Below are 12,139 nucleotides of genomic sequence, written 5' to 3' on the forward strand. Positions count from 1 at the left end.
TACAGAACTTTTGTGCTGTTTTCTAACAGTTTGGACTTGAATAAAGAGAGAAAACTTGCACTTAACCTTTTCACAGTCATTTTATTTTCATAGTTAGACAGATATCATGGTGTTTCGTTATAGGATTGTCTAGCAATATATCGATTATCGCAGAATCGCTGTATCGTGATATTATCATATCGTGATTCGTATCGTATCGTGTGGTACCCTGCAATTCCCAGCCCTAATAATTTGTGATTAAATGTTAGTTATTTCATTTTGACTAGTTTGGCATTTTTCAAATATCGGTCGATAACTTTTTCTGTTTGGGTGATGCATTCGAGAGCGGGACTTTTATTTTGACGGTGCGCGGCAGCGCCTGCGTGCACACAGTGTTCACATTCTCCTTGTTCGCTGTCGTCGTTAACAGTTCTGTCTAATATGGACAGAAATCTGTCTAATAATCAGTATATATATATAGGCTATATATAAAGTTGATAAGCAGTTATATATGTTGGTTTTAATAAGTCCAAGAATAAAATGATTAATTTGCTTAGCATGTTAAATTTGATTTACAGAACTTTTGTGCTGTTTTCTAACAGTTTGGACTTGAATAAAGAGAGAAAACTTGCACTTAACCTTTTCACAGGCATTTTATTTTCATAGTTAGACAGATATCATGGTGTTTCGTTATAGGATTGTCTAGCAATATATCGATTATCGCAGAATCGCTGTATCGTGATATTATCATATCATGATTCGTATCGTATCGTGTGGTACCCTGCAATTCCCAGCCCTAATAATTTGTGATTAAATGTTAGTTATTTCATTTTGACTAGTTTGGCATTTTTCAAATATCGGTCGATAACTTTTTCTGTTTGGCTGATGCATTCGAGAGCGGGACTTTTATTTTGACGGTGCGCGGCAGCGCCTGCGTGCACACAGTGTTCACATTCTCCTTGTTCGCTGTCGTCATTAACAGTTCTGTCTAATATGGACAGAAATCTGTCTAATAATCAGAAAGAACTGTTAAACAAAGGAATTAAAATGTATACAAAAAAGTATTATAACGATTGCTTTTATATTATTAGTAATAGAAAGGCAAATATTATAATACTTTCTCGTTTTCCGTCAGCATTCAGCAAATACGCATTTATATCATTTAAACAAATCTTTGAATGAGTAATGAACATATAATTTAAAAAATCTTGCAAACTTGTGATCTTGTGAAGTGTGCATTTGTATCCTGCATGATCACGTGATAGTCGGTCCGTGCAAATTGAATGCGGACAGGAGGAAAGTTCAGCTTCACTGGAGACGCGCGATCGACAAACTTTAAACTCGTGATTTCAAACTACGCTGCGCTTCATTTTGCCCAGTCATATTCATGTCATTTTCACTGTGTGATGTATGTAAAATGAGTGTTACCTTGGCTTTATTTGAAAAAATATGATTCCCATATCCCAATGCACACAAACTTCCCAGATTACTGAGTGCCCTGTTGGTTACAGTGTTTACTTCCTTTTTAATTATATTTTTATAAAAAAAAGTATAAAGTCATTTAAAGTATAAGTATGTTTATTTTACACATTTATTTTTTTTAATCATTTTCAAATGATTTAAAATTTCTTAAATATTAATTGAAATAAATAAAATTATATCGGCTTTAATATCGGCCATCGACCACCCTGCTTTCCAAGATATCGGCATCGGCTGTCAAAAAACCAATCGGTCGACCACTAATTTTGACCCTACTAAATAAACATACGTTTTTTATTATGTTGAAAAAAAAAATCACTCTCTATATGGACCCACATATTCAAGATTTAATTTTTGTGCAAGTAGTATTTTTCAAATAACAAAACCTTGATTGAATCGTACCAGAAAACCCGCTTTAAAATTTTACTCCGCAATGATTTTGCCAACAGGAATGACAAGGTTAGCATTGGACTCTTACATGCACTGCCTCTGACCCTCCATGAAGTTATTGTTGATATAAATTTTGATCCTAGTTTGATTTTGTAGCTGTTTATATGACCCAACATTGATAAAGCTCAGATATGATCAAAGAAATAGTGTTACTACAGCAAGATCAGCTCTGTTCTGTACCTTTTAAAATGAAAAACACTGGTCTAATGATGTCCTTTAAAACTCAAAAATTCACTTTCATCTCGCTCTGTCTTTCTATTTCTCTCTCTCTCTGCCTCTCTAACCATCTTTCTCCCTCTATCCATTAAAAAAGAAAGGAAAATGAAAGCACTCTCTTGAATGTTTAAATGGGGTGGTGAGTGGGATGGAATGGTCATTGTTTGATGTAATTGGTGGGCGGGGCTTGGTTGGGGAGGTGGGAGGTGTTTAATGGGAAGTGGGCAAGGTTTATTGTCGTGTTCCACTCCCTCATGGGTTTGACTTGACTCTGAGGGTCATGTGGACTGCTGCTTGTGAATGTGGTACAGAAAAGCCTGTGTCTATTTTAGGCCTTTACTGTAGCTTTCACCCTGCGTGAGGGTCTGTGAGCCAGCCTGCTCTACCCCCCATATCTGCAGGCTTCGTCCTGCAGCTGTGAGGAGAGGAGCTTTGCCCCTCCCCTGTGAGTACTCGTCAGAGACACACTCTCTCTCTCTCTTACTCTTGTACCGAACTGTCATCCACCCCCTCCCTTCACCAGTCAGTAGACCTCTTACCCTCTCTAGAGCTTCTACTCTAGCTCAGTAGACTTTGTTTAGCCTAAGAAAACACTGATGTTTTACACTATACTGTTAGAAACGCACATGAATATTTTCATCTCCAATTGCCATTGTCTTGTGCTCTCTTTTGTTTTTTTGTTCTGGGATATTTTGTGCACCCACAACACCGAGCACAGGCTTTGTGCTTCATTTTGCTGCAGTTGAATAGATAAACTAATTGTTCCTACCAACATCAGGCAGAATATTTAGCAGTTGCTTTTAATGCTGTTAATACAATACAAGCACACATAATAGAAATAGTTCACCCCAAAAAAAAAAAATTCTGAAAATATACTCTGCCTCAGGCCATCCAACATGGAGGGGAGTTTGTTTCTTCATTGGAACAAATTTGGAGAAATTTAGCATTACATCACGTGCTCACCAATGGATCCTCTTCAGTGTATGGGTGCCGTCAGAATGATAAAACCGCTGATAAAAGCATCACAATAATCCACACACCTCCAGTCCACTATTTAACATCTTGTGAAGCAAAAAGCCGTGCTTGTAAGAAGCAAATCCATCATCAAGGAATTTTTTTTTAACTTCAAACCATTGTTTGACGTGCTCACCAATGGATCCTCTGCAGTGAATGGGTGCCGTCAGAATGATAAAACCGCTGATAAAAGCATCACAATAATCCACACACCTCCAGTCCACTATTTAACATCTTGTGAAGCAAAAAGCCGTGCTTGTAAGAAGCAAATCCATCATCAAGGAATTTTTTTTTAACTTCAAACCATTGTTTGATGTGACTCTGTGTCCTCTATCGATAATATTGCTTTCTCCAGTGAAAAAGTCATCTAATCTGAGTCAGGAGAGACATATGCATAAATCAAGCACCGTTAAATAATCCACACACCTCCAGTCCACTATTTAACATCTTGTGAAGCAAAAAGCCGTGCTTGTAAGAAGCAAATCCATCATCAAGGAATTTTTTTTTTTAACTTCAAACCATTGTTTGATGTGACTCTGTGTCCTCTATCGATAATATTGCTTTCTCCAGTGAAAAAGTCATCTAATCTGAGTCAGGAGAGACATATGCATAAATCAAGCACCGTTAACAAGTGTAAACTAATTGTCTATGTTCACAAGACATTAATTATTGGACAGGAGTCGTGTGGATTATTGTGATGTTTTTATCAGCTGTTTGAACTCTAATTCTGACGGTACCCATTTACTGCAGAGGATCCATTGGTGAACAAGTGATGCAATGCTAATTTTATCCAAATCCGTTTTGATGACGAATCAAACTCCTCTGTATCATGGATGATCTGAGGGCGAGTAAATTGTTCATTTTTGGGTGAACTATTCCTTTAAATCTCTTAAGGCACACACAACCTTAATTTGCATACACATACCTTAATGGCAAACAAAATAAATTCAGCCACTGTTGTGCTAATGTCATTTACTAATATTTTGTCACATTACACAGTCTTGCCAGCATAGTACTAGCATGACATGCATTTCAACAATCACAGCGGTGGTTTAAATCAGTGCCCATGCTGTGAAAAACAATCATTTGCCTAAAGTAAATACTTTTTTGTGTGTGTGCGTGATTTGGCTGCAGTTATGCAACTGAATAGTGGTTCTTTTTAACTTAAGACCCTTTTCTAAAAATGTTTATTTCATTTAGCTTCCACTCGATCCCTAAAATACTGTTTAATTCAGTGAGGATAGGACTAGATATTTAAGAAGTAAAGCTACATTGGTTTCAGAGTTCTGTTATAGATGAAAAGCTGCTTAATGCTTTAGCTAAAGGCCTTATTTACTGCTGTGGCCACTCTAAGATGTGCTTATGGCTCTTACCCCAGAATATTAAATAAGTGCCTAGTGGATCTGTAATGGTTTTCCCGACATCAGATAGTAAATGCTGTTAATGCTAACGATGCTGGGCATTCCTGAAGAGAACATGTAGTCCACATCACACTGTTAGTGATTGAGATTGGTATGATATGCTGAAATAAGCTCAACGAGATTCAGATCCCACAATTTAAAATGAAACAAATAGGCCGTAAGCATATTACAGATGTCCACAGCACTTCCTTGAAGTGTGGAGTTTCTTTAGGGAAAATGTCTGTTTTAGAGTCATTAGACCTGCTGAATGTCCTGTGCTTTGAGTTACTTTGACAGTATCACTTCCAAGCCTGATCTGGAACACCTCTTTTTCCCAGGGTTCACTGCCATCACAGCAACCAACCCGATCTGGCTTATAAAGACTCGATTGCAGCTTGATGCCAGGTGAGTAATTCTATTTGCTGTACACTACCGCTCAAAAGTTTAGGGTTGGTAAGATTTTTCATGTTATTGAAAGAAGTTTCTTAGGCTCACCAAGGCTGATCAAAAATATTGATCATAGAAATATTATGACATGTTAGTACAATTTAAAATTAAAACAATATTTTTTTCAAATGTAAAATCTGATAATCAGATTTGTGACATTTATCACATGTGTTTGTCTTTCTCCAGGAACCGCGGAGAAAAGCGCATGAGTGCATTTGAGTGTGTCCGGCGGGTCTATCAGTCAGATGGGTTACGAGGATTCTACAGGGGCATGTCTGCATCTTATGCTGGCATATCAGAGACTGTCATCCACTTTGTCATCTATGAAAACATTAAACGCAAACTCATTGAGTCCAAGGCCAACGCTAACATGGATGACGAAGATGAATCTGTAAAAGACGCTTCGGACTTTGTGGGAATGATGCTGGCTGCTGCCACATCCAAGACTTGTGCCACTTCAATTGCGTATCCTCATGGTGAGTGCCTTTTTTTTTGTGATAGTTATGTTAATATTTGTTTCATTGTTGGTTTGTAGTTGGCATGTTTATTTAGTTGGCAGTGGGTTCTTTTTTACTACATGTACATTCTTGAACAATTATCATGACCCTCAATACATTAATTTGCGACCTGTATTTAAAAGATGAACCTACCTTGAAAATCCATCTGTCTGTTTATCCATGAAACCTTTTTTTTTTCTTCCTCATGTTTAAAAGACCACATTGAAAATCTGTGATTTATTTTTTCCATTTAAACCTGAAAATAAACTAAAAGAAAAAAGGACAAAATAACAAAAATGACGTTATGTTGTAGAATGAAGAAAAAATTATCTATAACATTTCTGGACAGCTGATCGAATGGAAGTACATTTGTACACATTTCTGAAGTAAATTTATAGATTTGAATACATTTTTGTAGATGTGAATTTTTATTTATTTTTTTTATTTTTTTTCACTGAATTTTTATAACATAATTTAGAATGAAAGGGTTTGTATTCCCATGTATAGAAATGCAGAAATAAAATGCTTTTCTTCTGTGTAATATCAGGCTTTTGGAACCCACTGTATGTGCCATCTTGCCAAGTTTTTGTTTCTCTGATAAATGATTGTTTATTAACTTGCTCTCTATCTCTTTCCTTCTCCCATGACAGAGGTTATTCGTACCAGACTACGTGAGGAAGGCAGCAAGTATCGTTCGTTCTTCCAAACTCTAAATATGGTGATCCGGGAGGAGGGTTACAGAGCAATGTACCGAGGCCTCACTACTCACCTGGTCCGACAGATCCCTAACACTGCTATTATGATGTGCACCTATGAGCTGGTGGTCTACCTGCTCAATGGTTAACAGATAGAGAGAGACCAGGAAAGAGAGGGAGAGAGGCAGAGCAAAAGAGAGACGAACAGGGTGAGAAAGCAAAAGCTAGATGGAGACCGAGAGAGATTGTCCCAGGCTTAGACCAAAGGAAGAAGAACAAGTCCTAGAAATGCATTGTCAACTCAGACCCCCAAAGGGGGCTGTAGTCTCCGAGAACGAGAGGGATTCGAGCCTGTCAGACTGGAGAGGGTTTCAAAAAAAAAAAAAGAGAGAGAGTGATGGCAAACAAATTTGCTAATTCTGTCTGTCCATTTGTTTCATAATGTTTTAGGAAAAGTCAGTTTAGAAAGGACAATCAAAGAGGGGAATGCTTGAAGAAAAAACAAAAGCCTGAATTGGCTGAAATTCTTCATTCAAGAAAAAAAATCATTCTTCGACAACTCTTTCATTTCAGAAATTACTTTATCAGAGCCATTGCTTTAAGAAAAGAAAAACAAACCAGCCAAGATCTGAAATGGCTTGGAGGACTTTAAAGGAAAAAAAAAAGCACAAGAAAGTGTTTTTCAGATGTGGCACGATAGCACTACTGTAAAGGATGTTTTTCTTTTTTAGATCACCATTTCATAAAGATGACGTTTTGCCCTTCCAGAATTTGTTCATTCAAGCATTTTCTCCTCTAGAGGTCACCCTCCACTCTTTCCAAACTGGCAGATGGTTGTCCACGCACAAATGTCCGTTTGCTGTTGTGAAATTGACGGTCACGTGATCTGTGGCCCCTCATGTGCTTCAAACTGAAGTGTTTCTTCGTTAGGTTCATGTTAAGTTTTTACCATACTTATTTTTTGTGTGTTTTTTTTGATGATCATACCATTGTCCTAATCTCAGTATAGTATGAACTAGGGCTGGGCAACTTCAGTCCTGGAGGGCCACTGTCCTGCAGAGTTTAGTTCCAACCCTAATCAAACACACATGCCTGTAGCTTTCTAGTGATCTTGAAGACATTGATTAGCTGGTTCGGGTGTGTTTGATTAGGGTTACGTCTAAACTCTGCAGGACGGTGGCTCTCCAGGACCGAAGTTGCTCAGTCCTGGTATGTACTCTGGGTGGTATTTTTGAATTGGGAGATGTTGTCCTGCTTGCATTACTGGGCCTCTTTTAACAGAGATGGAGCGTTTTCGAGTTTATCACCTCCATTTACTGCTGCAAAGCCTCTACTTGAAACCCAGGTGTCGGCGAGAGCCAGAGATTAATTTACCGATGGCTAAATGGTAGTGGCTAATGCTAACCCTGAGCATGTTGCCTACAAACAACATGCCACATTGTGACGGCATTATTTGTCGTAAGGCAATAGTCATTTTTCCCGTTTTGAGTGGGAATACAAGCTGCAGAATCGTTTCCCACCCTATGGATTTCTCTAACAGTGGCTTCTGACTGACCGTTTATGCACTTTGTGGCCTGTCTAGGCTTGCGCAAAACTTTTTTTTTTCTGTTTGGAACAATTTTGATCTTGTATTGTAAAACATAGTATTACTATGTAAGCAAAACAGTGTTTTGCTGAACAGTTCCCTTTGGAAGTTATTGTACAGTTCAGTGTACTAAACTTTTAGTGAAGGATATTCTTTTATGTGTATATACTGTATGTATGCATATCAAATATCCAGTGTACATAACTCTGATTATGCAGTAGTATTATTTGAATGACTGCATTTGTTTGATAGATTTATCACAGAAGGATGTTGTGAAACCCATTTTGATGAATGTTATCTTTCTGTGTGTGTGTGTGTGTTTTTTTTTTTTTTATGCATTTTATATAATTTTGTTTATCACTCCTAATTCTGGCCCTGGACTCGTTGCTTGAAATGGAGTCAGTTTTTTCCCCAAGTGTTTTCATCTCGCTTGTTTGTTTACATTATTGTTGTCTGTACTTTCGCATCTTCATGATCTGAATGATCTCAAACGGTTCATGTTCGTGATTCAGATGTTATCCACATCATTTCCAGACAGTTTATTACCAACACATGGGCTTAAAATTATAATTTAAGGTAATTATACTAAACCTCATGCTGGTAGATCCCATACAGAGCCTGTAAGCATCTTTAAATCGTTTTTTTTTGTTTTTGATAGCATCCATCATTCATAAGCAGAAGTGACGTTTGTTTTCGCATAGCGTTTTCATGCATTTCAGTGAGGGGAGTTTGTTTCTTCATTGGAACAAATTTGGAGAAATTTAGCATTACATCACGTGCTCACCAATGGATCCTCTGCAGTGAATGGGTGCCGTCAGAATGATAAAACCGCTGATAAAAGCATCACAATAATCCACACACCTCCAGTCCACTATTTAACATCTTGTGAAGCAAAAAGCCGTGCTTGTAAGAAGCAAATCCATCATCAAGGAATTTTTTTTTAACTTCAAACCATTGTTTGATGTGACTCTGTGTCCTCTATCGATAATATTGCTTTCTCCAGTGAAAAAGTCATCTAATCTGAGTCAGGAGAGACATATGCATAAATCAAGCACCGTTAACAAGTGTAAACTAATTGTCTATGTTCACAAGACATTAATTATTGGACAGGAGTCGTGTGGATTATTGTGATGTTTTTATCAGCTGTTTGAACTCTAATTCTGACGGTACCCATTTACTGCAGAGGATCCATTGGTGAACAAGTGATGCAATGCTAATTTTATCCAAATCCGTTTTGATGACGAATCAAACTCCTCTGTATCATGGATGATCTGAGGGCGAGTAAATTGTTCATTTTTGGGTGAACTATTCCTTTAAATCTCTTAAGGCACACACAACCTTAATTTGCATACACATACCTTAATGGCAAACAAAATAAATTCAGCCACTGTTGTGCTAATGTCATTTACTAATATTTTGTCACATTACACAGTCTTGCCAGCATAGTACTAGCATGACATGCATTTCAACAATCACAGCGGTGGTTTAAATCAGTGCCCATGCTGTGAAAAACAATCATTTGCCTAAAGTAAATACTTTTTTGTGTGTGTGCGTGATTTGGCTGCAGTTATGCAACTGAATAGTGGTTCTTTTTAACTTAAGACCCTTTTCTAAAAATGTTTATTTCATTTAGCTTCCACTCGATCCCTAAAATACTGTTTAATTCAGTGAGGATAGGACTAGATATTTAAGAAGTAAAGCTACATTGGTTTCAGAGTTCTGTTATAGATGAAAAGCTGCTTAATGCTTTAGCTAAAGGCCTTATTTACTGCTGTGGCCACTCTAAGATGTGCTTATGGCTCTTACCCCAGAATATTAAATAAGTGCCTAGTGGATCTGTAATGGTTTTCCCGACATCAGATAGTAAATGCTGTTAATGCTAACGATGCTGGGCATTCCTGAAGAGAACATGTAGTCCACATCACACTGTTAGTGATTGAGATTGGTATGATATGCTGAAATAAGCTCAACGAGATTCAGATCCCACAATTTAAAATGAAACAAATAGGCCGTAAGCATATTACAGATGTCCACAGCACTTCCTTGAAGTGTGGAGTTTCTTTAGGGAAAATGTCTGTTTTAGAGTCATTAGACCTGCTGAATGTCCTGTGCTTTGAGTTACTTTGACAGTATCACTTCCAAGCCTGATCTGGAACACCTCTTTTTCCCAGGGTTCACTGCCATCACAGCAACCAACCCGATCTGGCTTATAAAGACTCGATTGCAGCTTGATGCCAGGTGAGTAATTCTATTTGCTGTACACTACCGCTCAAAAGTTTAGGGTTGGTAAGATTTTTCATGTTATTGAAAGAAGTTTCTTAGGCTCACCAAGGCTGATCAAAAATATTGATCATAGAAATATTATGACATGTTAGTACAATTTAAAATTAAAACAATATTTTTTTCAAATGTAAAATCTGATAATCAGATTTGTGACATTTATCACATGTGTTTGTCTTTCTCCAGGAACCGCGGAGAAAAGCGCATGAGTGCATTTGAGTGTGTCCGGCGGGTCTATCAGTCAGATGGGTTACGAGGATTCTACAGGGGCATGTCTGCATCTTATGCTGGCATATCAGAGACTGTCATCCACTTTGTCATCTATGAAAACATTAAACGCAAACTCATTGAGTCCAAGGCCAACGCTAACATGGATGACGAAGATGAATCTGTAAAAGACGCTTCGGACTTTGTGGGAATGATGCTGGCTGCTGCCACATCCAAGACTTGTGCCACTTCAATTGCGTATCCTCATGGTGAGTGCCTTTTTTTTGTGATAGTTATGTTAATATTTGTTTCATTGTTGGTTTGTAGTTGGCATGTTTATTTAGTTGGCAGTGGGTTCTTTTTTACTACATGTACATTCTTGAACAATTATCATGACCCTCAATACATTAATTTGCGACCTGTATTTAAAAGATGAACCTACCTTGAAAATCCATCTGTCTGTTTATCCATGAAACCTTTTTTTTTTCTTCCTCATGTTTAAAAGACCACATTGAAAATCTGTGATTTATTTTTTCCATTTAAACCTGAAAATAAACTAAAAGAAAAAAGGACAAAATAACAAAAATGACGTTATGTTGTAGAATGAAGAAAAAATTATCTATAACATTTCTGGACAGCTGATCGAATGGAAGTACATTTGTACACATTTCTGAAGTAAATTTATAGATTTGAATACATTTTTGTAGATGTGAATTTTTATTTATTTTTTTTATTTTTTTTCACTGAATTTTTATAACATAATTTAGAATGAAAGGGTTTGTATTCCCATGTATAGAAATGCAGAAATAAAATGCTTTTCTTCTGTGTAATATCAGGCTTTTGGAACCCACTGTATGTGCCATCTTGCCAAGTTTTTGTTTCTCTGATAAATGATTGTTTATTAACTTGCTCTCTATCTCTTTCCTTCTCCCATGACAGAGGTTATTCGTACCAGACTACGTGAGGAAGGCAGCAAGTATCGTTCGTTCTTCCAAACTCTAAATATGGTGATCCGGGAGGAGGGTTACAGAGCAATGTACCGAGGCCTCACTACTCACCTGGTCCGACAGATCCCTAACACTGCTATTATGATGTGCACCTATGAGCTGGTGGTCTACCTGCTCAATGGTTAACAGATAGAGAGAGACCAGGAAAGAGAGGGAGAGAGGCAGAGCAAAAGAGAGACGAACAGGGTGAGAAAGCAAAAGCTAGATGGAGACCGAGAGAGATTGTCCCAGGCTTAGACCAAAGGAAGAAGAACAAGTCCTAGAAATGCATTGTCAACTCAGACCCCCAAAGGGGGCTGTAGTCTCCGAGAACGAGAGGGATTCGAGCCTGTCAGACTGGAGAGGGTTTCAAAAAAAAAAAAAGAGAGAGAGTGATGGCAAACAAATTTGCTAATTCTGTCTGTCCATTTGTTTCATAATGTTTTAGGAAAAGTCAGTTTAGAAAGGACAATCAAAGAGGGGAATGCTTGAAGAAAAAACAAAAGCCTGAATTGGCTGAAATTCTTCATTCAAGAAAAAAAATCATTCTTCGACAACTCTTTCATTTCAGAAATTACTTTATCAGAGCCATTGCTTTAAGAAAAGAAAAACAAACCAGCCAAGATCTGAAATGGCTTGGAGGACTTTAAAGGAAAAAAAAAAGCACAAGAAAGTGTTTTTCAGATGTGGCACGATAGCACTACTGTAAAGGATGTTTTTCTTTTTTAGATCACCATTTCATAAAGATGACGTTTTGCCCTTCCAGAATTTGTTCATTCAAGCATTTTCTCCTCTAGAGGTCACCCTCCACTCTTTCCAAACTGGCAGATGGTTGTCCACGCACAAATGTCCGTTTGCTGTTGTGAAATTGACGGTCACGTGATCTGTGGCCCCTCATGTGCTT

General features: G+C 37.6%; 2 protein-coding genes across 2 annotated transcripts in view; both read left to right on the forward strand.

Annotated features, from left to right (window-relative positions):
* LOC107561808 (solute carrier family 25 member 36-A) overlaps positions 1–6,842 on the forward strand; it is a 32,213-nt gene extending 25,371 nt beyond the window's left edge. Inside the window, exons 5-7 of the mRNA XM_016246302.1 lie at positions 4,877–4,943; positions 5,172–5,461; positions 6,133–6,842. Of these exons, the coding sequence (XP_016101788.1) occupies positions 4,877–4,943; positions 5,172–5,461; positions 6,133–6,326 (551 nt within the window). The 3' untranslated portion in view covers positions 6,327–6,842. The remainder of the gene's footprint in view (positions 1–4,876; positions 4,944–5,171; positions 5,462–6,132) is intronic.
* A 2,078-nt stretch (positions 6,843–8,920) lies between these two features.
* On the forward strand, positions 8,921–11,898 carry LOC107561809 (solute carrier family 25 member 36-A-like). The gene is made up of 3 exons (XM_016246303.1): positions 8,921–10,000; positions 10,229–10,518; positions 11,189–11,898. Exons 1-3 carry the CDS (start codon positions 9,864–9,866, stop codon positions 11,380–11,382), a joined length of 621 nt encoding a protein of 206 aa, XP_016101789.1. The 5' UTR covers positions 8,921–9,863; the 3' UTR covers positions 11,383–11,898.
* The last annotated feature ends 241 nt before the right edge of the window (positions 11,899–12,139 follow it).

Source organism: Sinocyclocheilus grahami, unplaced genomic scaffold, assembly GCF_001515645.1.
Source record: "Sinocyclocheilus grahami isolate Dianchi unplaced genomic scaffold, SAMN03320097.WGS_v1.1 scaffold793.1, whole genome shotgun sequence".
Lineage (NCBI taxonomy): Eukaryota > Metazoa > Chordata > Actinopteri > Cypriniformes > Cyprinidae > Sinocyclocheilus > Sinocyclocheilus grahami.